At 44.4% G+C, this 27,438-nt stretch overlaps 1 protein-coding gene across 1 annotated transcript in view; it reads left to right on the top strand.

Annotated features, from left to right (window-relative positions):
- Window positions 1–2,703: 2,703 nt before the first annotated feature.
- Window positions 2,704–27,438, top strand: part of UROC1 (urocanate hydratase 1) — a 54,600-nt gene continuing 29,865 nt past the window's right edge. The window contains exons 1-10 of the mRNA XM_060271395.2: window positions 2,704–3,009; window positions 10,311–10,441; window positions 13,276–13,369; window positions 17,758–17,817; window positions 20,659–20,787; window positions 22,047–22,108; window positions 22,521–22,587; window positions 23,643–23,786; window positions 25,287–25,375; window positions 26,603–26,665. Coding sequence (XP_060127378.1) covers window positions 2,884–3,009; window positions 10,311–10,441; window positions 13,276–13,369; window positions 17,758–17,817; window positions 20,659–20,787; window positions 22,047–22,108; window positions 22,521–22,587; window positions 23,643–23,786; window positions 25,287–25,375; window positions 26,603–26,665 — 965 coding nt within the window. The 5' untranslated portion in view covers window positions 2,704–2,883. The remainder of the gene's footprint in view (window positions 3,010–10,310; window positions 10,442–13,275; window positions 13,370–17,757; window positions 17,818–20,658; window positions 20,788–22,046; window positions 22,109–22,520; window positions 22,588–23,642; window positions 23,787–25,286; window positions 25,376–26,602; window positions 26,666–27,438) is intronic.

The following is a 27,438-nucleotide window of genomic DNA, read 5'->3' as shown; positions in this document are numbered from 1 at the left end:
CGAAGCAGGCCAGTGATGAATGTAGCCTGAGGAGAGAGTGTGTGGCCTGGGAAGAGTATCTAGGGCCAGATACAGAGGCCTTAGAGGGCCACTACCATGCCCTGCCAACTTGAAGTCCCCCCCCCCCGGCTTACCCACAGTCACAAAATGTTTCCACAACTATGCGTGTGGTTATGTTTGCATGTTGCGTACACGCATACTGATCACTGTTCACTGCTGCGATCCTTTCCTGTCTTCTTGCTGCAACACCACCAAATACATCACTGCATTATACCCATTTTACAGATGGTGTGTCAATGCTGAACGACAGAAATTTCATTAAGGCCACCCAGCGAATCTGCAGATTAGGTGGGGTTTGAACCCTAGTTTCTATATCTTCCCAAGCAGTCTGTTTACTGGGTCACATTACGATTTCCACAACTCTCTGTTTTTAGCCCCTGAGTGTCTGTACGGTATCACCAGAACTGATTACTGCCTACTGGAGCCATAAAGTGGATTTTCTAATCTCTTTCTGCAATAGTTCTGACTGACTGCATGAGTGGGACATATTCAGAGGCAAAATTTCCACCAGCCATTCCTTTCTTTCCTTTCTTCATTCCTTTCTTCCAGCCAGATTTCCAGGCCTGCAGCGCTCTGATAACAGGCTTATTATCCCCACCCTTGGCAAATGTGCCTTTGACTTAATTCCCTGCTCTGCAAAAATGTTTCATTCTTTTCTTTCTCTTCCCCAAGGCATTTGTGGGCCATGTGTGTAAGACTTAAGATAGTAAGAAGCACTTCACTTCTGCTTTGGTTCATCTGAGTTACCCCCCCCCTCGTCCACCCCATTACACATGTTTTCATCACTGGGGCTGGTGGGGGTGAATTAGGAAGGTGTGCTCTTACTGTGTAAAAGGCATATTATTCTAGCACGTACCCGGAGGTGTGAGAGATCTGTACTAAAATATGATGGTCTGGAAGTGCCTGATAAGAGTAAGTTAAATAATCAGCCATTTGACACCCCAAATTGGCTGACTGAGGCAGCCAACTGAATGGAATAGGATAGTTGGGTTGTTCTCCTCCTCTATGAAGCCAGGCACATATTGAGATCCTCTTCAGAGTCCCTCCCCCTCCTCATGATCAGAGAAGCAAGGGGCTTGCCTTAGGACAGGGGCTTCTCAAAGGTGACCCCAACGTTATAGAAATCTCTCCTGAGGAGAGTTCACATTGCTCCTTTCTGGGTGGACATCAAATGCCTGGAAAGGGCTGCCTTGTTTTATAGCAATTTGGAGGTTTTGTCATTATGTTATGCTACCGTTGTATGGCTCCCATGATTCTTTGTAGACTTACATGTTGGTGTCAGTTTTATAGGACATTTTGTTGCTGTGATTTTTTTAAAAAAAATATGTTTCATCACCTTGTTGTTGTTGTTTAGTCGTTTAGTTGTATCCGACTCTTCGTGACCCCATGGACCATAGCACGCCAGGCACTCCTGTCTTGCACTGCCTCCCGCAATTTGGTCAAACTCATGTTCGTAGCTTCGAGAACACTGTCCAACCATCTCGTCCTCTGTCGTCCCCTTCTCCTAGTGCCCGCAATCTTTCCCAACATCAGGGTCTTTTCCAGGGAATCTTCTCTTCTCATGAGGTGGCCAAAGTATTGGAGCCTCAGCTTCAGGATCTGTCCTTCCAGTGAGCACTCAGGGCTGATTTCCTTAAGAATGGATAGGTTTGATCTTCTTGCAGTCCATGGGACTCTCAAGAGTCTCCTCCAGCACCATAATTCAAAAGCATCAATTCTTCGGCGATCAGCCTTCTTTATGGTCCAGCTCTCACTTCCATACATCACTACTGGGAAAACCATAGCTTTAACTATACGGGCCTTTGTAGGCAAGGTGATGTCTCTGCTTTTTAAGATGCTGTCTAGGTTTGTCATTGCTTTTCTCCCAAGAAGCAGGCGTCTTTTAATTTCGTGACTGCTGTCACCATCTGCAGTGATCAAGGAGCCCAAGAAAGTAAAATCTCTCACTGCCTCCATTTCTTCCCCTTCTAAATTCATCATAATTCATCACCTTATTGTGAATTTAACTTGTTGTAAAGCTCTGCTAGTGATTACTGGAACCCCAAGGTGGTATACAGATGATTTAATACCTAGTGGCGCCCACCCTGTGGAATGCCCTCCCGTAAGATGTCAAGGAGATAAACAACTATACAACTTTTAGAAGACACCTGAAGGCAGCCCTGTGTAGGGAAGTTTTTAATGTCTGGTGTTTTATATTTGTTGGAAGTCACCCAGTCAGATGGGCAGGGTACTACTACTACTACTACTACTACTACTACTACTAATTATAATATAAACAGGGTAGGGGAGTCTCAAAGGTGATCTACATTAAGGCCCACAAATGAAAACACGCAAATAGGAAGATTTGAATTTTTTTGTGAGATTGTATAATCTTTAAACGTGACACACGCTGCTGTGTCTTTCAGTTGGTTCAAACCCTTGCAAAAACCACCAGGCCCCTCAGAGTAGTGAATGTGTGTGCGCGCAAAGTACATAAGCTGGCCGAATGTGGTTCAAAGTAACAGGGCCAAAAGCACGCGCAAAGAACGGCCAGAGAATAATCAGTAGGCCTGTGAATTATTCTTTAGGAGGAGGAGGCAGGAGAAGCCAATAGGATTGCGGAGACTGAATAGGTGTGTCTGAGAGGCATGGTGTCTTTTCTCCAGAGAACTGGAGGTGCACATACAAAAGCCAGTGAGCAGCTTGCCTTCCTCAGGGGTCACCTCAAAGTTGCTGAAGACCCTCCAGAACTCTCCAAAGAGAGCCTCTACCTTCTGTCTTGCCCCTCAGGCAGTAGCTCTCTGTGAATGATCTCCTTCCTCTAATTACATCCCCTCACAAGCCATGTCCAGCCTGAAAGAAATTTGTGGCGGGCTTCCCTTGAACCCTCTTCCGGAGAACAGGGGCCGAAAGAGTGGAATCCCTCATGCTCCCGTGAGGACTCCCAACCTGGAGGCTCGTGAAGAAAAGGTAAGAACATTTGCACAGGATCTCTTTAAACACCAGTTTAAACCCACCAGAACTTCAGCCTTTGCTGGTCTGCGGCATCCCGGTTCCCCAAAGGCACAGGAATAAAAATATTCACTGTCAGAAACTGGTTATAGACACATGTTGCCTAGACAAAAGAGGAGACCACAAGCAATCATCACGGTCCTTCTGTTGTCCCTCAGTGAAGCAAATAAAGAGTGAAGTACTTTTGTCTACTTAGTCATTAGACAATAGATTTAGTTGCTTATTTTTAAACATGCCTCTCCACAAGAGGGGCCCAGTCCTAAACATGCTTGTGCATGTTCTAGGGGAACATTTTCTAGTAAGTGTGCTTAGCTTTGTAAACTTAAAGGAATGGATACATTTGCCCTTTAAAATAAGAATCTAAGAATACACTGCACAGTATTTATGTATACAGAGATAAGTGCTCTTGTAAGGCAGGGATGAGCCACTTGTTACTTTCCAGTTGCTGGACTCCAATGCACATCAGCCCCAGACAGAATAACCAATGGTCATGGATACTGACCTATTATCCAAGTCTGCATTCATACTGAAATTGTTTTTGAGATTTTAAAATAATTTTATCCTTTGTTTTCAGTCCTAGGCTCCTTTTGGAGGAAAAGCAGAGTATAAATTTAATAGATAGATAGATAGATAGATAGATAGATAGATAGATAGATAGATAGATAGAGTAAATAAACAAAGTGAATAGTTTTCTGCAGGGCTATAGGTTCTCCATTTTCAACAAAAACAGTCTGTGCAGGAGACTGACTTAGTGTTTCAAGCCAGATATCGTAAAAGCTTTTGATTTTTTTTCCTTTAAAAAGAAACTTCTATGATGATACGGTGGTAAGGGACATTTGGGGGAAATCGATTGTCCTGGCATATTTAAACTGAGGCGCATCCTTGAGTGAATTGGGTTAATGATTTGTTCTTTGGTTGGGCAACCAAAGAATAAATAATTGTTTAACTAAGCAGTAATGGAGTTGCCTGTTGGGTTCTTAAGTACTGTTACATGCCCACCGCATCCCCAACCAGTGAGAAATTCCTAGAATAGTGCTTCCAGGATTGTTTTACTTTGAATCAGAGAGGACTTGTGGCATCTTTGTATTATTGTATTTTAGGCTGAGAGGCAGTAGCTCGCTCAAAAGCCTTGCCACATAATATATTTGTGAGTACAGTAGCTTTCTTCATGCTTATTTGGCTGGCAATTTAAATGTGATGTATTTTTTCAATGTAACAGGCTTATATTCCTAGATCGCATCATCCTGCAAAGTGGGTCTAACCTCATGGGTTTGTAACCAATAGCGTCTCTTGCATTGGCAGAGAGCATTTAGGACCAATGGAGGCTTTTATGAGGGAAATAGTGAGGCAATCTGTGCCAACACACACACACACACACACACCATCTTCCCTGGCCATCTTCCCCATGCAGTCCCTAACCCTCTGGAAGAGATTTTGAAACTTAGTAAGAACACTAGAATAGCCAGTTGGATCAGACCAATGGCTCATCTCATCCAGCATCCTGTTCTTGTGGAGGCCAACTTGAAGCCTGTGGGAAACCCACAAGCAGGATCTGAGCACCAGAGCACTCTCTCCTCCTGTGGTTTCCAAACACTGGTATTTAGAGGCCTAATGCCTCCGACTAGATGAGAGATAATCCATGCAAGACAGAGGTACAGTGGGTGGAAAGGTTAAGCTGGCCTTAGATTGTTTTGCACCAAGTTTGCATTGTCACGACCCCTGAATCCAGCAGCAATCCAGGCACAGAGTCAGAGGCTGCAGAGGCATGTGATAAGGAGCCAGATCAAATTAGGAGCCTTGAACTGACTGCTGGAGATCAGGAGACCACTGCAACTGAGGCCGCTAGACAGCAGCCTCCAGAAGAACCTTCTAGAGACCTAGACCACCAGGGCCTATAGAGCCAGAGCCTAGACCATTGCAGGCACCTTCCCCATAGGAACCGGATGCCTCCCACCACACACCATTGGTTCAACAGTGCAGGGAGCACACCAGGAGAGAGACTATGGAACAGGGCAAGAGTGCCTGTCTTCAGGCCAGAGAGCTGGCCCTTTAAGACTGACAGTTGTCTACAAGGCAGTGGAGCCTGGAAGAGGGAGTCTGGACACAGAAGCTTAAAAGGCTTTAGTCTGCTCCCAACTTTTGTGGGAGCAAGTTGCTCACTGGGAGCTGTCTGTGGTCCTGCAACAGCCTGTTAGCCTTGCTACTTTCTATAGGATCTGGCATCAGACCACTTTCCCCATGCCATGCCTAATTTTATAAACTTCTATCGTGTTGGCTCTTAGGGCTCGACCACTTTTGCTTGTCCTGCTACTTTCCCCCAAGAAAACCCAATCTTTACTGCTGAATCAGAGCAAACATCAATTGGGTTTTCTCCAGATTGATGTCTGCTCTGATTTAGCACTAAAGAGTGGGTTTTCCAGGGGGAAGCAGTGAGGCAAAGACAAAACTGCTAAAAGCCATGCTTTCTAGGCACGGGACAGTGGAAATGTAGACAAGCCATTACTTTCCTTTTCTCTAAACTAAAAAAACCTAAATGCTGTAACCTTTCCTCAGAGGGCAGTTGCTCCATCCCAAGACCAGCACTTGGAGAACAAGTTTGCAGTTAATATAAATGATTATTGTTGCTGTGACTATTAATAATATCAGCCATGATAATATAATTCATTGGAATAGTAGTAGCAGTATTAGAAGTAGAATCCGCAGTATAACAGTAAAGTGTTCCAAAACTGAGGGAACAATGCCAGTTAATATAAGCTGAGGATCAGGCCTATGTATCTGCATCGCTTTATTTTCAATTTATATTTGGAGTATTAACCCGAAACTGTTCCCATGTTTTGTTTTCATGCATCTCTGTTTCTGGCAATAATATAAAGCCTTTATGAGAGCTTTAGCCATGTGCTTCAGGGTCCTTCGGAAGAGCTACATGGCTCTTTCCACCATCTCATCTTTAATCTCCTTGGATAAACCAAACCATATCTGCAAGGCTCTTTCCATATATGGTTCCTGACTTCTCTTTCTTCAAAGCCCCTTTGCTGCTAGGGACTTGAAGCCGCAACATTCTCTGTCTCCTCTTTTTCCCTGCCCAGAGGCAGAAGTCTCTGTGCTTTACTATTACCAGTCCTAAGAAACACAGTGTCTTCCTTTGGCAAATTACAGAAGGGTTGCTGTGTTGGTCTGATGCAGCAAAAACAACATTTTTTATGTGTGTTAAATATACTACTCTGCTACCCTACAATGCCATGGGACTCTCTGCTGCGTTTCCTTTGTCTGCCCTACATAGATAGCCAGCATCACTTCATTGTGCCCCTGTTAAAGAGTAAACTTGCCTCACATAAGAACTTAGGAAACTGCCTTATACTGAGCCAGACCATGGCTCCATCTAGGGCAATATCATTTACACCAGTGGCCCCCACACTCCCCCACCCCCTTGAAGCACGTGGAAATGGTTGAGCATCTTGGCGGACCACACAGTGTGTTTCATTGCATTGTGATTTGAATTCCTTAGCATTCAAACTGTAATACAGTGTAAGAAATAAAATCAATATGAATGTTGAATAGGCCATCTCCCGCCTTCAAATCTAGACAGGCCACCTAAATGAAGTGTTCCATTGACCACAGTTTGGGAACCTCTGGTCTACACTGACTTAGCAGTGGCTCTCTGAAGTTTCGGGCAGCATGTCCTCCATCCCAGCCCTTACCTGGAGATGCCGGGGATTCAACCTGGAACCTACTGCATGCAAAGCATGTGCTCTGTTATTGAGCAGTGCCCCCCCCCCAAAGGATATGCTTTGAAACATTTGCACACAGGAGATGGCAGTGAGGAGAGGTGCCACTGTGGACCTGGCCTCCTGGCAGCAGTAGACTTGGCAGCCATGCACAAAGGTAAAGGTAAAGGGACCCCTGACCATTAGGTCCAGTCGCGGATGACTCTGGGGTTGTGGCGCTCATCTCGCTTTACTGGCCGAGGGAGCCGGCATACAGCTTCCAGGTCATGTGGCCAGCATGACTAAGCCACTTCTGGCGAACCAGAGCAACACACGGAAATGCTGTTTACCTTCCTGCCAGAGCGGTACCTATTTATCTACTTGCACTTAGACATGTTTTTGAACTGCTAGGTTGGCAGGAGCAGGGACCGAACAACGGGAGCTCACCCCATCACGGGGATTCGAAATTCCATATGTTTCCATACGGGGATTCCATATGTTTGCATATGGAAAACTGGAGCCACACTGAATTAACTTGTTTGAATACACAAAGCAAATGCCTATTTGAACAATTTGCAGCCTGTCAAAATTCAGCATCTCACCAGCTCTCCAGATTGTTGCTTTGACATCTAATATTCCACCTGCCAGTTGCTGTCTCTTCACCTTGTGACTTCACCTGCCAATTCAACAAAGACATTTGCCCAACAAATAGCCCATCGTTATCCAATTACTTTCGTTAGTAGAACACAAACACATTTCATCTTCTTTGTGCTAGCCTCGTAAGTAGAGTCCATCTAGAACTGTCAGTTGCAGACAAGAGTCTTTTGTCTCTAAAATGTAGCTGTCTGGAGTACTTGGTTGTGTAAATCAGGACAAATGGCCATGTTAGTTTGCACATGAAGGTCATTGTGCTGTAATAGGTTGAAGGGAATGGAATCGGCAAATGCAAAAGTCTTCACCTGGAAAAGGGCACAGCATTGTCAATTCCAAATGACTAGATGTTAAGCCACAAAGAACTAGGGAATTGGGTTCATTCAGTGTCTGAAATGCATCAGAGCCTGTTTCCACATGGTGTGCCAAAATAATGGATTTGGCTTTCTAAAGGCTATTCTACTACTAGGCTGCTACCACTACTTGAGTAGTAGTTTAGAGCAGTATGGAGAATAGGGCTGTCAGTGGCTACTGGCCATTATGTGTAGCATCTCCTCAGTCAGAAACAGTATTCCTCTGAACAGCAGTTGTGGGGAATCACAAGTGGGAAGAGTGTTCTTGTGTGGGGGTCTTGGCATTTGGTTGGCCACAATATGAACAGGATGCTGAAATGAATGTGCCTTTGGCTTGGTCCAGCAAGGCTCTCCTTGTGTTCTTCTAACTTGGTGCCAATGGGAACTTCCCTCCCAGGAAAGATAGCAGCTCTGGAGGATCAATTATCTGGTTCAGGACCACTCCACCATCTCAGGAAATGTCATGCCAAATTGGGAGGCAATATCTCAAAAGGTGCCTGGAAACAGAGAGCTGATGGACAAGCCCATTTCCAAAATATATAGTAGATTATGATTTGTAACCCATTCTTCCTAAAAACTGAGCCTAGAGCTGCAAACAGTATATTGAAAATGCTGCTCAAACTGAGCTTGAATCTTGTCAGCTTGGAGACACTGCGCTAGCTCATCATATTTTTGAAGAGTCTGAAGGCATCGCCATCTGTGGAGCTTCCTTCCCATATGGGAGCAATAGTGTTCTGGCAGCACCATTGTCACTGTTTAGGAGTGGGAGGCAAGGCAGTGGTGAGGTCAGGGCTGTGCAAATATGCTGGCAGAGCCAATTCAATGTGCATGTACAGCCCTGATCTCACCACTGCTTCCTGGCCTCGTATACCATGCCAGCCAAAGGCTAAAGTCAGCTAACTTCTCTGCCTCTTGCTTATTTGATTTCACAAAGAAGAGCAGATCACTATACCCTTAAGCAGTTTCATAGTGGAAGCAACTAAATTTCTACAAAACCGAAGTTTGGATATAGAAGGGTCTGCTTTATGGTTTTAGTTTTTTTTTTTTACTCCACCCAGGTTGGCTGGGGCTCCCACACATTTAATAGCCTGCACAATTTCCAAAGCAGGGAGTGCACTTAAGAAGTGAACAAACATTTCCTTGTTTCATATCCCATATGGTGGTGTTTTGTTTTTTAAAGAGTTAATGACAATGACATGAGGAGGACCCTACTGAGGAGGATAGGAAAGATTTTATCCCTGTTTAGGGAGGCTTTTAATTGATTATTTTATTTCTTTTTTATGTTGGAAGCCGCCCAGAGTGGCTGGGGAAACCCAGCCAGATGGGCGGAGTATAAATAATAAATTGTTGTTGTTGTTGTTATTATTATTATTATTATTTTATCTGATTTGCCTGCTGGAGGAACAACTATCCTTTGAAGTATTGTTGGGGTTCCTGCTGGCATATTTTACTTCTTTAAAATATTCAGACTTGGCTCCTTCCCTGAAGATTGAGGTGAAGGTAACAAACAGCTCGTTTTGATGAACCGTATATGGTTCTCGGAAAATATTAAAACTGCAACAACTGCAGAAATGTCCAAAGCAAAAAAAAGGCTTCACAAAGTGGCAGGCTGGAGTTGAGTCGGAAGGGACCTTGGAGATCATCTACTCTGAATCCTGCTTCATTGCAGGATCTGCAACACAGAATGTGATTGCAGCATCCTTGGCAGATGACTGCCGAATGAACTGTCTCCTGAGCTAGTCCATTTGACTGTCAATTAGCTCTTACTGTTAGGAGGTTTCTCTTAATGTTTAACTAAACTCTGCTCTCCTGCAATTTCCACTCATTTGCTCCAGTTCTGCCCTCTGGAAAAACAGAGAAGAGGTATTCTGCATCTTCTGTGTGACAGCCCTCAGATATTTGAAGACATTTTCTCTTCTCTAGGCTAATCTTATCAACTTGCAACTGTTTCTCATAGAACTTGGTTCCAGTCTCCTCACTGTTTTGATTGCTTCAGATACAAGATCACCCACCCAGCATTTGGCAATGCTAGCACATTTGAGCATAGAAGTCTTGTGCTTTCTTTGGCACAGCACTGGGTGATCTTGGTCCATTAGAGATTAGCATGCACTGAACCTTCTGTGCCATTTCAGTGCAACAATGGAGCCGCAAACCTGACTTGGCAAAGTTCTGCTGTCAAACAGGCGTCAGGGGTGTCCTGCATCATGTTGTGCTTGGGTATAACGGTACAATGGAGTTCCTGGCATGTCTGTTATCTATAGCTGTTTCTGCTTGCTGTTCCATCTCCTCTGGAGAACGGGTGCAGCCCAGAGCCTGTGCCAGGATAGCCTCTTGTTTATGCAAAGGTTAGGGTGGGAAGATCCCATTCGAAATGCTGTGCTACCTTGTTTTTGGAGCCTCATACTTAATAACGGTCAGTGCCCTTGAATACGTTTGCAGCATCTGGGCACATTTCCCGTTCAGGCTGATAAAAATGCATGTGTTTAATTAGCTGTGATAACCACCCACTTGGTCACTTTCTTCTGGCTCCCCCCCCACCCCCTCTCTGCAGCTGGCTTTGAAGAACGCCTTGCGTTATTTCCCTTCCAACTTCCACGAAGTCCTGGCGCCAGAATTTGCCAAGGAGCTGAGACTCTATGGACATATCTACATGTACAGGTTCTGCCCCCACATTGAGATGAGGTAAAGGCTCTAGGTGGAATGGCATGTTGGGAGTGAAAGCCATTTGTTTGTTTAGAGTTGTACCTAAATTCTGTCAGAGTGAGTTGATGTGGAGGCACAACCCAAGAACCAAACTGAACAGACAGAAGGCCACTTGTCACCAAATACACAGGCTAGGGGAGGCAATGCAAGCTAGGAAGCTGGCTGGCCGGCCGGCAGGCACACAGGCAGACAAATTGGCCCATTGCTGAATCTGACAGTAGTTTGGTCTTTGTGCTAAAGGTGTTGCTCAGACCAAGGAAGTAGGCCAGAGTCTGTGGCTTTAATCAGACTCCTGTTGGCTCTTTGTGTTGCTGAGCAATCGCTGGTTCTGTAGTTACAGTGTAGTACCTCTTTGTGGCCTACTTCACTGGGGGCAGCCAAGAGCAGCACAGCATACAGCAGCACCCTCTTCTTGGGAGCTGACTTGGTGGTATCAGCAGCGAATGAGAAGATTCCCCCCACCTGCTTTATATATTGTTCATCTCTAACTCAGCTAATAATATTAGACAGGCAGCACTAATTCCAATCCATTCATTGGTATAAAACACCAGTATTTTAAAAACAAAACGAAAATGTTTTCCTAACCTTGCAAAGGCTACAAACTTTCATTTTCATCCCAATATGTATTTGTCCTTGGGGGTGAGTCCAGCTGCTAAAGCTATATAGACACATATCGTTCAAATGGAGGGTTTGAAATGGGTTGATGGATTTCTGATGAGCACAGCTGGCTGCCCTAATTCTCCCAGCTTAAATGAGTTTCCATATGCAGAGAGAGGAAGAGACAGAGAGAATCCATGTAAAATCTATATGCAAATAAGGGAGTTCTTATCTAGAAATGGGACCTGTTACAAGTATTAAGCACAACTATTGATACACATCTTCCAGGTCTATGAGCCTTGGGAATTATGGACATCGTTTTGTACCTGATCAGTTTATGCTAGTGCTGCACCCTCCAATTTCTTAAAAGTTTTCTTCCTCTGTGAAAGAGGCTTCAATTTTTCTGCTTCACTTGCACGGAAGCTTAGAATTTATTAAGAATATCAGTGGGTTTGGGGTGGAGTTTTACCTCCTTGTTGTGAGGTGACCAAGGAAGGCATTTATATTTCTCTCTCCACTGATGGTTTCTCCAGTGCTCTGAATCCTCCCTGGCTACCCACACTTCCTGATCTGAAACTCCCCCATGAGAGGCTCATTGAGTCTTTCATTGGGCTTTAATTCAAGCGTGGGAAGCCAGAGAGGCTGGCTACTGAGTGCCTGAGACCGACACACTTATTGGTATTTGTTTCTAAGGGAAGCCTTTTTTTACTTTAAAAAACAACATGCTTTGACACTAACTTCTTTAAAAGTAGCACCTTAGAGACCAAACTAAGTTTGTTCTGGGTATAAGCTTTCATGTGCATGCACACTTCTTCAGATACACACAAAAGCTTATACCCAGAACAAACTTAGTTGGTCTCTAAGGTGCTACTGGACAATTATTTTATTTTATTTATTTATTTCGACTGTGTCAGACCAACACGGCTACATACAGGGGCGTTGCTAGCTGCTTTGGCACCCAGAACGTCAAAGCGGAGGCACCCCCTGGGGGTGACGTCACGACGCTGCGGAGTGGCACCCCTCACTGGCACGCCCCTCGCCTCCGTCCAGGGAGAGCGCACGTTGGCTGAGCAAGCCTTGCAGCGCCTAGCGAGGTTTTTGCTGGGCAGCTGCCGGGACTGGCTTGCTCCCTCGGCCAACACATGCTCTCCCTTCCTGCTGCAGTGTGTGCTCTCCCTGGACGGAGTCGAGGGGCGGGCCAGTGAGGGGCGTCGCAAGCGTCACCTCGCTGGCTTGTCCCTCAACTCCACCTAGGGAGAGCGCGTGGCAGCAGGAAGGGAGAGTGCTCGTTGGCCGAGGGAGCAAGCTGGTCCCGGCAGCCGCCCGGCGAAGACCTCACTAGGCGCTGCAGGGGCTTGCTCAGCCAACGCGCGATCTCCCTGCTGCGGTGCTCTCTCTCCCTGGACAGAGGTGGGGGCGGGCCAGCGAGGGGCATCATGCCACCCACAAGCGTGACGCCACCTTGTGTGCGTTTTGTGGTGGGGCGTGCCACGCACAGGGGCAGGGTGCATGTTTTGGGGGCAGGGTGGGCAGCCGTGATGGCGCCCCTGGGATCGTGCCGCTCGGGGCGGCCCGCCCCCACCACCCCTATCTTCCTACGCCCCTGGCTACCTACCTGATTCTTTAAAAGTAAAAAGACTTCACCTTTTTTTTAAAAAAAAAATAGCTGTGAGACACACCTTCCTGCCTTTTTGTGAAAGCCCAGGCAAGTATGTAATGGGTTTTCAGGAAGGGTGCCACCAGAAAGGCTGCAGAACGTAAACCGCTGGAGAGATAATGTGTAGAATGAAAAGAAGGACACTTACAAACTTGGTGGCCATCTTGAAAACACAGTAAGCAAAACAAAGACCTGTGCCCTGACCACAGGAATATCCCAGAAATTGTTGCAATTTATTTTCTCATTAACTGATGGACCATGGCTGGGGGAAAAAGATGAAATGAATTTTTGGCATAGTGTTAGCTTTTGTAGTGGGAGTGCATTTTGGTAGGGACACTCAAAGGAATTTGAATATGCAGAGAAATCTCTGAAAATATTGATCACTCTAGGGGGGGGGAGAAGAAGAAGAAGAAGAATGGCCTTTGATTTTACCATCCCATCAAACATTTTATTCTCATTTTGGTTTTATTACAATTTGCTTGTGATAAATCCAAGTATGCACTTGTAGAAGGTTGAAGATAATTATTTCATTTCCTCACTGGTGTATTTTTAATTTCAGGGCTTACCCCATCCAGGAATATCCCTGCAAAACCATCCAAGCTGCTGCAATAATGCACATGATTATGAATAATCTTGACCCTGCAGTGGCACAGGTAATGAACATTCCCTGGTGGAAGGCTTAGTCTTGGAAAGAAAACTGATAGCAGTGACAATGCATTGATTTTTGTGAATTGACACATACCAGTTCTGCTTAGATCATTCTGAAATGGAACAAAGGATGAAATGTGTTGTTGTTGTTGTTGTTATTATTATTATTGTTATTATTATTATTATTATTATTATTATTATTATTATTATTATTAAATTCATTGCCACTTTCCCCCCCATTAATTTTAATGAATCATAGTTGGAAGGACCCCCTAGAGCAGGCATGTCAAACCTGCGGCCCTCCAGATGTTTTGGACTACAGTTCCCATCTTCCCCAACCACTAGTCCTGCTAGCTAGGGATCATGGGAGTTGTAGGCCAAAACATCTGGAAGGCCGAAGTTTGGGGGTACCTGCCCTAGAGTCATCTAAATCCAACCCCTTGTAATGTAGGAATCTCAACACATAGTCCCCCTTCCAATTTTTTTTTAATATAATTTTTATTGATTTTACAGATTACAAAAAGAAACATATATAAAAAAAACACTTTCATAAACAAATTTTCCACCTTCTTTCCACCCCCCCCTCCCATGGGCTCTCCCCTGCCACAGGAGTATCCCATGCAGGCAGGCAGTTGAAGATGTTCCATTTTGTAGATGAGTTTATGTCCCCCCCCTCCCCCACCCCCCCAGAGTCCCCCCCTGCCACCAGAGAACTCCAGGTGCAGAAAGCAGAGAGACAACCACCCAGCAATCCAAAAAGAAAAAAGCTACACTAAAAGAAAAAAGAGAAAAAAAATTCAAAAAAAGAATAATAAAAAAGAAAAAAGGCAAAACACAACAATAAAAACAATCTTTTTCAAATTTACATTGATAAACCATATTTTGTGGGCTTCCCCTACCTCCCCCCTTTCCCAGTTTTCATCCCTTTACTATCCTCTTTAACAGTTTCCATATCTATAAACAACTTACTTTTCCTCTTCATAAAATTTTTAAACTTAGCTAATACCATTTTCACTGAATCTCTTAATCCTTATAATTCATTATCCAATTTCTCTTCCCTTGCCTAATTTTTTCCCCCTCAATAGACTTCTTAAAATTTTAAATCCCTAAACTTCTTTTATTTTAACTTTTCCCATAATTAACTCTTACACTCTAAAAAATCCCAATATAACCTTTCTTCCCCAAATTCCGACTACCTCCCTCCAATCCAGCGAGTTCCGTAATCAACAATCCTAATTTGCGCTTGATAATCCGTCCTAATAATTACACTCCCATTTTTCCTTCATCCCACCCCCTTTTTCCAATGTTTTGTCCCCCAGATATCCATGGGGCCCCCCTGAGTTTCTCCCCTTCTTAAGTTATTCATGTCCTTCTCCTTGTGGGAAATCTGTAATTCCATTGGTTCCTGTCGTTCCCTCCTCAAAGGAGGGGTACTCCGCTTCTCTTTTTGTAAAGCAATATCAACTTTTTCCTTGTGGTGTGCTTCATTTTGTGTTGTATTGTCCCAGTCATCATCGTTGTTCTCTTTATGCTCCACGTCAGAGTCCACCTCATTGACCAGATCATCCAAATTGCTGTCGCTATCATTGTCGCTATCTTCCTCCTCCATTTCCATTTCAATATCCTCATCATCTAAAAAATCATATTCAGCAATCACCATCTGAAATTGCTGCTTTAGTTCTTGCTGTTGAATCTCATCTCGGCATAGTCCTATTTTTAGTTCCCACATGGCTGTCAAAACAATCCGCTGGAACTCAGGCGAGTAGCTTTTTGTTGACATAGTTCCGTCTTGTCAAGGTCACTGCTTATCGTGTGGGGTGGAAAATGGTCGCTGCTTATTTTCCCAGTCTCAGCAAAGTAGTTGCATTTTCCAATTCCAGATTCACAAAGGTCCAAACCAACATTTCACAATTCAAACATTTCAAAAGCATATACTTCTAGCTTCTTGAGAGTCTAAATAGAGTAAAACTCATTTATAAATCCTCGTCAGCTCGCTGGGTTGTCTGGGCTGCCGGCTCCCGGGGAAACAAAAGGTTTTCCTCTTTCTTTTTCATCGTTCTGCAGAGAATCGTCCTTCTCCCCTTTTACCCTGCATCCAGGGGAGGACCTTTTATGTCTTTTGAGGATACCTTTTAGACATTCAGTTCGTGGCTTCGGGTATTTATTTTACTGTTCCTTAGCTACCGGTGGGAGGGGGTGGCTTCCGTTTTATTTCCCTCTCTCCCAAATCCAAATTAGTCCAGATTAATATTCAAAACAATCCAAATTTGAGAGCTTACTTACAGTCTTAATTTCTAATTCTTTCTTTTGGAAGAAACCAGCGCTCTCCGCCTCCGGCTCGGAGCTTCTCCCCGCTAGAGCGACGATGGTGCTCAAAATGGCCCCCGCGACTTCGACCCTTCTCACTCCGGCGCTCTTACCAGGGCAGCCGGACGGTTGGGGAGTCCGGTTTTGGGCTCTGCCGAGCAGTTTTGCCCCCGGGACGCCCGACCCGGGGTTCTATGGGATGCAGCGTTGCTCTCGCTGCCCTCCCTCCTCTAGCAAAGACGGGCTGTCTCGGAGCGAGACAAAGACCCCACCGATCGGCGCTGGCGCTGGACCGGAAGCCCTCCCCCTTCCAATTTGAGACCATACCGGACCCTGCTTACCCTTGCAAAATGTGCTAGCTGTTTTATTGCTGCACCATTAGGAGAACAGTGGAGGTGCAAAATTAGCATGCCATTCTGAGGTAGAGCATGTGATGCTTAAAAACAAACAGGGCTGAGCTGACATTTCTCAGAAAATAATTTCCAGCCAATTTTTAACACTTTCTTCTTTTGCATTTTTGAGCTCTTCCTAAAACCGTTGGAGATTTTAGTTCTCCTCTGAAGACTACCTGGCAAAATGGCTTCCTCAGTTTTGCCATCCATGAATTTTCAGCACAGCTATGGATCTAATTTGAATATTGTTTTTATTTTTAATATTGTTGAAGGAAGCCATGGACTTGGCCCTTGCTCTTTCAAGCCTTCCCCTCTTAAAGTTTCGGTCAAAGTTACCTGAGAACTTGCTGTAAGAATCACTCAAAACAACTCCTTGTTTAAGCACGTTGTGGAAAAATATCACCTAATCTGCCACCAGGGATAGCGAATAGCTAAGCCAGGAGTGATTTGAAGTTTGCTTAGTCAAAATAAGAATATGCTACCCTATGCTATGAAGACGAAATGCAGAGGCAAGCTGTGTATCAACAAAGATCTGAGACTATTTCTGACAGTCATCAAATCATTGGCAAAATGCAAGCTCGACCATCCCACTGATACTTGCCAAAAAGGATTTTATTGCGAATAAAACTATTAGAAATATTCATAGTTTGTTATATCTAACACAGCTTGTGTGACTGTTTTTAGAATACATTTTCATAGCTTATGAAGCAATTTCCTGCAGTCAGATGCTTGGTGTTCTTACATTCCCATAAACAAAAATATGAATAATTTTGTAAGCACTATAAATATTTCAACAAATACCACATTAATAGGGATGTTAATTTTGGGGTTTTGGGGTTTTTTTTTTTTTTTGCTTGGATGCCTCAAGGAATGGTAATAAAACACGCAGTTAAAATGCACAAAACAGTCTTGTGACAATAAATTGAAGATACAGTCCTTTCACCAGTATTTGAGTAAGATTCCACTACCAGTCCAGGTGGCCTATGTCTGGGCCTTGGGAGAGTGCGCCATCTTGTCCTTCACCTCAGGTAGCAAAATGTATTGAGCCAGCCCTGTCCCTCCACCAACATTCATTTCCACTGAAATGCAAGCTTATCAACACACTGGTTCTGCTGCTTATTGCCCTTTGTCTGGAGCTTAGATAGCTTGGAGACACGGAGAGGTGGACGATTTGTGAATCGGTGGAGGTTAGATATTCATCAGGTGCCCTGCAGCGGCATCCTAAGAAGTGTCTGGTGCTAATAGAAGCCATAGGCACTAGCCGGTAAAAGCTATTATCTCCTGGCGTTCCTGAGCTGGTGCAGCACAGAGGATAATGGAATAGGCCACAGTCTAGAATGCCCTTGGTCAGATTTAAGCTCTGCTATGTGCTCATAGGGTTGCCAGACTCAATAGAGGACAGGACTCCAGTGCCTTTAATTGCCCTGCTCTCTTTTGAGTCTGGAAACCTTAAAGAGAAACCAGCAGACCCTTTGCTTGGAAATTAAACAAAGGGCCTGCTGGTTTCTCTTTCAGGTTTCCAGACTCAAAAGAGAGCAGGGCAATTAAAGGCACAGAAGTCCTGTCCTCTATTGAGCCTGGCAACCATATGTGCTCATGATTAAGCAATGTTTTGATTAAACTGGGTTTAATCATATTTGAGACTGGAATAAGGGACGCTGTTTTAAACATACTTTAAAATGTGCTCTTTGCAGTTTCCCCAGGAACTTGTAACTTATGGAGGGAACGGACAAGTCTTCAGCAACTGGGCACAGGTATGGTGTTTGTTTTTAAAATATATATATTTATTGATTTTACAGAATAAAACATACAACACACAAAGACAAACACACAAGATATACACAAAAACAAATTACAAACACTACAATAAAAAACTATCAAAACATTCTTGTATCACAAAATTCAATCTTTGTCAACTTCCTCCAATCCCTCCCTACTACGTTTCATTATATTACTTCCTTAGTACTTCCATACCTTGATTCCAATCTTCTTAATAATTATCTAAACATATTATATCACTTGCTAACTTGTCAATCTTATAATCTCATATAATTATCTTGGGCACAGGTATGGTGTTGATACATTTGTTGCTTGCCTTGCTTGACCATGCTCTTATTTAATCCATTACATCCCTATTTTTCTTGGGTGAAGATGTGACTAAGTTGTTGGCTGTCATTGATGACGAATCCATGCAGTTGTTGGGGCTTTTGACTTTAAGAAATTTCGACAATCACAAGAGCAATCCAGTGCTTGAATTATGGGGGCTTGGGGTGGGTGACAGCTGTTTTACCAGTTGTGGCTGCTTTCTTTGTTGCTAATTATAGAAGGCTACAAGGTTTGTGTGTGTGGGGGGGTGTCATTAGTTGGTTAAAATAATTTAACTTGCCAGATTTTTCATGGAAAGGGTAAATCCAGGTTAAATGGGGGGTGGGGTAGATATGGGCTGGCATTTTTATGCCATTGTTTGGATGCTGCACACACCTTGCATAAACAAGAAACATGAATCTGGAAGCACCCTAAATATCATTTAGTTTGAATGTTTTAAGCTAAACCTGTTGTTGTTGTTTTTTTAAAAAAAATTAAATAAATATGCCTCTGAGCAAATGCAGAGGGCTTTAGGTTCACCATTCGGGAACCACAAGAATCCCCTGCTCTATCTGGGATTAGGACTCCAAGGTCCCCAGGCAGAGCTAAGCTCTTTCAGCTTTCTTTCCCGAAACAACCATGATGTTCTGAAAAAGAGGGGAAGAACATGATTCTGCACCTCGCGTCTAGCAAGATGAAATTCAGAAAACACAACATTTGGAAACTTGCTATCTCTTCCTTTGCACCGGCAGCCATGTCCAGCTTCGATATGACTGTGATGTCTAACAAGAGTTTCACAGCGGAGCAAAACAATATGCCTTTGTCACTGGTTACTTAAGAATAGCAGTCGGATGAATGATTTTCTTTCACTGCGATAAGGACAGTTTGTTCTCGGTGTTTTGTTTCATGAAAAACGAGACTGTTTGTAAAGATGTTTGGTTGTAGCAACATTATTCCTGGAAGTGTTATTTCTGGTGCAGGGAGGAGAAGCTGACCCACTTAGTTCAGGGAAAAGGGCCCGAGCTTACTAGGTAGAGCACATCCCTTGCATGCAAAAGGCCTCTGGTGCAACCCCCAGGGAGGACTAGGAAAGATTCCCTGTCTGAAACCCTGGAGAGCTGCTGCCAATTGCTATAGACCAGGCACCCTAACCTGGTGTTCTGCAGAAGTCATTTGACTACAACTCCCAGCATCAGTCCAACCAGGACAGTCAATGGACAGGGATGGAGGGAGCTGTAGTCCAATGACATCCGGAAGGCACCAGGGGGGTGGAAGGCTGGTGTTGACAATGGTGAGCTAGATGAACTGAAGAAGAAGAAGAAGAGTTTGGATTTGATATCCCGCTTTATCACTACACGAAGGAGTCTCAAAGCGGCTAACAATCTCCTTTCCCCTCCTCCCCCACAACAAACACTCTGTGAGGTGAGTGGGGCTGAGAGACTTCAGAGAAGTGTGACTAGCCCAAGGTCACCCAGCAGCTGCATGTGGAGGAGCGGAGACACGAACCCGGTTCCCCAGATTACGAGTCTACCGCTCTTAACCACTACACCACACTGGCTCAGTATATGCCCAGGGCTCATGTCCCCCCCCCCAACTCCTCTCTCCACCCCACCCCCCTCTTTTTTATGCATTGCTTGACATCAGCCTTGCTATGGACTAATATAGGCCACCTTATTGTTGGCACCAGGTAGGTAATTTCCCACTTGGCAAATTGGCACCAGCCATTTGGTTTCCCCCTGCCTTGTAGCAATCGTCACAACTTTGTAAGGTTAGGCATTGGGTAGGCCTTGTTTATGGGAGAGGAGGTTGTAGCCTCCATCTGCCCCTCCTCGTTAAGGGTATCCCGTTAAAGGGATCCGGGGTGTGTGGATCCTGGTGTCCGAAGCCTGGACATGGGCTAGTGCCATGCCATGACCCCACCGTGGACCCGAGGTGCCCCGATTTGATATATATCATAGGGCTCCCCCTACCGGTGGTTTACCCTTATGAGACCCTTATGCGTAAGCCAAACCGCTCACATCTGTAACCAATAAAGTTGTGGCCTATTTTATCCCATTAACCTAAACATTTGTGTCCGTGTATTTATTATCTAAGGGAACTGTGGGGCCCAGGGCCTCGTCATGCAATGCTGAGCTAGATGGACTGGCTCAGTATATGCCCAGGGCTCATGGTTCCCCCCCCAAAAAACTGCTCTCCACCCCCCACACCCCTCACTGTGAATTACTTCTAGTTTCAGAACCCAACTTGAGGGGGGGGAATTGGCGGGGAGAAGCAGTTTCAAGGGAAAGGTGTGTGTGTGTTTGTGTGAGAAACATTACCTGCCTTCCCACTTGCCAATGTTGCACTTTAAGTCACCTTATAAGAATTTGCTAGTGACCCACCCAGTTCATCTAAAATGGCGGCCTGCCACCAACATTCCTAGTTCGCCCTTTAAAAGCTTTTCAAACACAGATCAATATAAGAAGGAAGCCTAGCCTGCTCCTTTCTCCCATTCTATCTCTCTCTTTCAGTTCTGGCTGGTGATGCACTATTTGTCTGAGATGACTGAAGATCAGACCTTGGTCATGTACAGTGGGCATCCCTTGGGACTCTTCCCCAGCCACCACAACGCTCCTCGATTAGTCATAACCAACGGCATGGTAAATTGCTGCTGTCATTTTGTCCTCTCTTTGCTGTTTGCTTACTATCATTTGTCATGACCCACAGTGTTTTCTGGTATGCACTGTGCTTTGCCTCATTGATCAAAAGTTGGCCGTGTTTCGGTTCACATTCTGTCTGTTTCAGAGAGTGTGAATCGGATAGGGTCACCTTTAAACTGAATCAAATTTGTCCTCCACCACTACATCCAATAACATCTTGTTGTTTTTCCTGCTGTCCTTTCCCTGCAGCCTTGGAAAAGAAGGGAGACAGAGAGAGGAAAAGATCTGGGTGTTCCTGAATATTATTTGACATTCCAAATTACTATAGGGTCAAACTTTCTTAGTTGTAATTGGAATATCTAAAACTAGATCCCGTTGGTTGTTCAAATGGGTTCCCTCGCACTTTCAGCATTAGTAAGGTTGTGTCAGGGAATGGCAGGACACTGATGAGTGTACGCAGGGGAAAGAGGGTCTGGGGTCTGGCTCAGGGTCAGACTCTGGCATTAGAGGGTGCAAGTAATTTGTGGGGATCTGTACCAGCCAGAGGCAAGAGGCAGGGGAAGCTCCAGAGCTGGAGGATGGCACTCAGGAGAGATCAGACAAAGAGGCAGGTCAGGCAAGTGAAGGGCTGGGTGCCTCCCCACCCTCTCCTGCACCACTGTCTCCTGGAACCAGGAGAGGATTGAAGAGGGAAGAGCAGAGGCAATTTCCACACAGGCACAGCCTCTGGGCTGTGTGTGTGCAGCACATCAGGGGAAGGTACATAAACTGGTGGAGAGTGTGGTCCCCCCCCCCTGTTGCTGCAACTGCTCCATAGAGCACAGACCAGGAAATAGCTGCCTGGATGCTAGACTGGTATGTGTGGGTGTTCAGAGCCATAGGAACTACTGTAAGTGTCCACTTTTGACAATACAGTTAACTATCTGCTGTGTGCATTCCTTTGGCTGGGGAGCACCCATAATAGGTTGGTTGCATTGTGCTGGCAAGGTGGTAGAATCCGTGTTAATCAGAGACCGCTCTGTCTTTTCACCTTCCTCCCCACCTAAGGACTTCTATTTTAATTCTTGTAATTTTATGAACTGGTGTCTACTTGCCCCTCTCCTCCCTTTTTCCATCTGTGCCATGTCTTTTAGATTGCAATTCTGATGACAGGGACTGGCTTGATTTTAGTTACCTGTATAACGTTCTCTGGCTGCCTGGTTAGCTGAAAAGTGCTGTCAAAATGCTCTAAATAAGACACATTTCCTTGCTTTGTTTAGGTGATTCCTAACTATTCTTCCAGAGATGAATATGAGAAACTATTTGCAATGGGGGTTACAATGTAAGTTATCCATTGTCCTAATTAATGTTCCTAATTAATTTCTGAGGTCTGCTTTTTTGTTCTGAATTGGGAACTTTTTGTGGCAGGCCTGTGATGGTGAAGGGATAGAACATTATATGTATACATGCAGAAATATAACCCAAAGGCTGAAACCATGCATTCACTTCCTTGGGGAAGTGGGGCTTATATTTGTGTAATTTAGTGTGGCTTATTTTTGAGTAATTTATAGAATCACACAGTAAGAAGCTACATGGAGAAAAAAAGAAAAATGGAGAAATGTGTCAAAGGGTACCGTTACTTAGGAAATGTTGCACTACTAGACTAACAGAGTAACGTAGGGGCAGAATATATAAAAATAAAACAACATCCATAGTTGACTGAAAAACTATCTTGCATTCACTCCTATTGACAGGTATGGACAGATGACAGCAGGTAGCTACTGCTACATTGGACCACAGGGAATAGTCCATGGAACTGTGGTAAGAACTGCTCACTATCACAGTTGGGTAGAATGTATCAATTGTTGAAAAAGGAAGCATCAGTTCTCTTCTGACTAAAGATCTATTTAGTATTTCTAACAACAACAACAAATGCAGAGCTGACTCACTGCTGCATTCTCTGCTCTAAAGCAGTGAAGTGTAAGTGGGTTCTGGCAAGACACAGTGATAACAGCAAAAACCTTTATTGAACTACTGAACTGGACAACAGGGGCAAAACAACTGCTTATATACAGTTCTGAAGGCCTGGGCCACTCCCACTCCCAACGTGATTGGCTGTCTAAACTTCCAAGCTGCGAATCATGACTCAGAGTTTAACGGCCAATGGCAGAGGCCCAAACCCTGAAATGTTCTGTGATTGGATATCATGTATTGAATAAGAACACAGGAGCTCAGCATCCTTAGTCCAGACTCAAGCTCAGGCAAACACAGACCACTGAATACATAGTAAGAAGCCCCATGCGACACACTGCTCATTGCAACATATATAAGCCACCAACTCTCAAGCTGGGTGCTGCAAGGAAACTGCTTTGTGAAAAAACAATTACCTGATAAAGGCTTCTATAAGCACATAGTCCTCTAAGGAAGAGGCTTCCCACAGTGTCTCTGAACCATGTAGATGCCTCCTTCAAACCCATCTCCATTGGGGGCAGGCGATTCTGCCCAATCTCTGCATCAGGTGCATGAGAGTGGAATTTTTTCGCCACCGCCAAAGCACTACTAACACAGCAGAACTGTCACCTTCCAAATGGGAAGGACAACCAGGGCAGTGGCTCACACAGAAGCGTAGGAGAAAATGACATGTATTCTCCTGTTTTAATTGCCTGTAATAGATCCTGAGTGGTTGGACTGAAGCCTCCTTTGCTTTGTTTCAGGCCTTTACATGCGCACTCCTGAGCATGTAAGGTTCTGTTGAGTAGATGAAATGGGAAGTGCAAATGATAAACAAATGGAGATACGATAGAAGTATCGCCATTGGTAAATGACACCATAGGGTACCATGCACATTCACCACCCTTTTCTGCAATGTGCCTTAGCTAACAGTGCTCAATGCAGGCCGTCGCTACTTGGGAGTGGAGAATCTGTCTGGGAAAGTCTTTGTCACATCTGGCCTTGGAGGAATGAGTGGCGCTCAAGCCAAGGCTGCTGTCATTGCTGGCTGTGTGGGAATCATTGCTGAGGTAAGCCTGTATGTTTATTTGTATGCTTCTGCTTAGGGTTTTTTTTAAAAAAAAATCAACCTCCCCTGAAAAGGTCCATTCTCATGTGGCTACTCCCTGTACTTCCCTCCCATTTGTAATTTTGTTAAGGCATTTTAATGAACAAGTGGGTTTTAAGAAGAGAGAGCTTACAAGGAAACTCTAGCAAAAGTTAAGGTTTTAGTAGCTTAGAGAGGGGCAAATGTATCAGGCTACAGTACTGTACCCACTTGCCTGGGAGCAAACCCTATTGAACTTAATGGGGTTTACACCTGAAGAGACAGGTTTAGGATCGCACTGTTAAACAATTCATCGTTTTATCTAAAGGTTATAAACCCCTCAGGTAAAAAACTGACACAGAACATTAGGCCACAACCCCAAACTGATTTAAGTGTGCTTAAGCCTGTTGATTTTCGGTGTGGTTACATGCATTTTACTCTCTTTTGGATTGTGGTCTTAACTGAGCTGTGCACTAACTTACCCACTCCAGCCCTAGACCTTGACTTGCTGAAAAGAAATGCTTCCATCCATTTAAACCAGCAGCTGGGCTTTAAAACAACAACAAAAAAAGGTCGAACAATAATGAAAGGATTTGCTAATGTGAATTTGTTTTTCTTAACCAAACAAGAATTTTGTTGGGCAGATTGTAATTCAAGCTATATGGTGGTTGGCAGACATGCACATCTTGCTCACTCAATAAAAGGTTTCCCCATGGAGTTGAAATGTTCTCATGTGAAACAGGCCTTACTATAATAACAGCTTTATAGCTATGCTGTTAAACAGGGCAATAAAGGACTTCAGTGACCCGTGTAATTTTACCACTGACGATGGAGAGAAAATCTTGTTTCTAAATTTGCTTGGGTCAGAAATCTCACTGATTGACCATTTGTGATTCTTCAGCTAGGAGTGGCCTGTCCCAGACTAGGCCTCAGATCTACACACCACTGGTCTCAGTCACCTGCTGTTCACATTGGTTGCCAGATAATTTCTGGACCACATTCAAGGTGCTCACATTAGACTTTAAAGCCCTAAATGACTTAGACCCCTAAATCTGAAAGGCTGCTTCATTCCCTACAGACCCTCTCAGATGTTAAGAACAACAAAGAGAGCAGTCTTTAGTTCGCCTGATCTGAGCAAGAGCATTCCCCGTGGAAACCCCTAGGTTGTGGAATTCCCTCCCCACAGATCTGCCCATGGCATCTTTATTAGGGTATATAGTTTCCATTGTATGTTGAAGATGCACCTCTTTACCCTGGCCTTTGACACTTGAGATAATATATTTTTAGACCCATTCTATCCTTGCAACTGTAATTTGTTTTCAAGCGTTTTTAATATTGTATTTTTAAATTGCTGTGACCTGCCCTGGAGACTTATGGTGAAGGGTAGGAAATGAATCAGGTAAGTAATTAAAGGCAAATTATCCTAAAGTTCAGTAGTTGCTTGTTTAATTCTATTTAATTTTTATCTAATGCAACCTCTCAGGTTGATGAAGCGGCCCTCTTAAAACGTCACCTGCAGGGATGGTTGATGGAAATCACTAGCAGTCTGGACCACTGTATTGCTCAGCTCAGGTATGGCTCAATAAACACATTCTTTAGCATTTTGCTAATTAACTCCACATCCCACCAAAGGACTTTTCTGCAGTGTGGAAAAATGGTCTGGGGCAGGCAACTGTCTCTGCCCTAGCTCTGCTATGGTTTATTTCTAGTGCTTAACCTCATATTTCTCAGAAGTGAGGGACTACTAGGTCAGTGCTCCTCACTAAAATAAAATAAAAACTCTCTTGGGGCTGGTCCTGACATCTGTTTCCCCTATTTGTTTTAAATGTGTGTAGTGAAGAGGGGCAGAAACTGGCTAACAATTTAAGACTTTGCAATGGTGAAAAACATGACAGTAGGAATTTGCATGTATAAAATTATTGTCCTATTTTTTTCAGCACAACCGAGGCTCACACCTTCTGCCGCGACCCCCTTAGTGCAGGTGTGTGGAATCTGTGGCATTCTGAGAGGTATTGAAGTACATCTCCCATCAGCTCTGAGCATTCACCATGTTGACTGCGGCTGATTGGAGTTGGAGAAAAACAACACGGGGTGTGTGTCACAGGTTCCCCATACCTGCCTTAGTGTGAATAATTTTCCCACTTTGGAGCAGAACATAAATGGATTCTTTAGTGCTTTTGGATCTCAGACTGCAGAACAGATCGCTGCTAACAACTACACTATTAACATAAATATCACATAACATACAGTAGAACAGCAAGAGTTGTCTGCCTACTTTCAAACCACTCACCTGATTAGCATTAGCCAGATACTATCCAATAACACATGCTACCGTCTTGATTCGTATATGTTTAATTTGTTAAAAAGAGTTATTCCTGCATTTTTGGAATTTCAAACACTTCCAGAGTCTTAAGACCAGAACAGTTTCTGGTACCTACAGGATACCTATGACCTTCCTGCCTGAATACTCACTTTGACATCAGAGAAGATCAGCCAATGACATACAGAGAGTTGGGACAGGCAGTCAGGTCAGATGTCAAGGAGGGGGTTGTAAGAGCAAAGAGGTCCGTGGATGTAGATGAGAAAAATGCAGCATGTCATGAGAGTAGTTTCATTTCACTTTATAGCTTCAAGAGGATTTTAGACATTGTTATTTGCTTGGAAATGTTTATCTGAACATTTTATTCCCAGCAGCATTGTTCTGTATCTTTTAAACCTAAAACTATCGTGATGTGAAATTTTTTAAAATTAAGTTGCTTTTGAATTGTTAAAAGTTAATTCCTTTTGACTTGTACACAGAGAAGCAAAGAAGAAGAAAATGGCTCTTAGTCTGGGATATCATGGGAATGTGGTAGATCTTTGGTAAGTAGCTAATAATGAACCTTGTGATAGCAGGTTCTCCCCTTAGAAGAGAACATGGGTTGCAGAAGGGTCAACAAGACATGCCAGGGTTGGTCAGTTTGGATGGCCACATGTGTGATTGGTGGGTGTGCTGTTGCTGGGGAAATTTGCATATAGCAAATGATTGATTGACAGCCTTAGCCCCAAATATGCCCAGCGAGCAGCTTTCAGTATCCACTTTGCTGCTCGCAACGAATCTCCCGCCTGCCCTCCTCTAATTTTAGGCGTTCTTTGCATTGAACTTGCTGTGCCTATCATGGGGTTGCCTGTTTTGGATCAGGAGCCTGGTAGGAATTTGCCCACTTGGCTGATTGGCTGGTGCCAGGTGATTTTGCCTACTGCATAGCAATAAGTCACAACTTGTAAGGTTGGCGGTTAGGCATTGGTTCAAACTGAATGGTGGAGGGGTACGGATTTTGGTTGGGCCTGCCCCTCACGGTTGCTGCTGCCTTTAGGGGTATTCCGTTAAAGGAATCCTGGGGCTCCACATGTTTGTCCGTTTATCCCCGCTAGGGGCCAGGGCCGCACATGAGCCTCGGGGAGCATCTGAAGGATGAGGTCAAGGGCTTGGGCCCCTGCCCCAATCTCTCCCAGAGGGTGCTCGCCTACTGGCTCCCCTCCTAGGCTAGCGGGAGTCAGATCTGTCCCAGGCGGGGGACAGATGGCTGGAACCAATGCCTAAGCAACCACTCACACCAGTTGTATTTAAATAAAGTTGTGGCCAAATTAATGCC

Source organism: Zootoca vivipara, chromosome 2 (assembly GCF_965207765.1).
Source record: "Zootoca vivipara chromosome 2, rZooViv2.hap1.1, whole genome shotgun sequence".
NCBI classification, from domain to species: Eukaryota; Metazoa; Chordata; class Lepidosauria; order Squamata; family Lacertidae; genus Zootoca; species Zootoca vivipara.
This window is presented reverse-complemented; position numbering and strand designations above follow the sequence as displayed.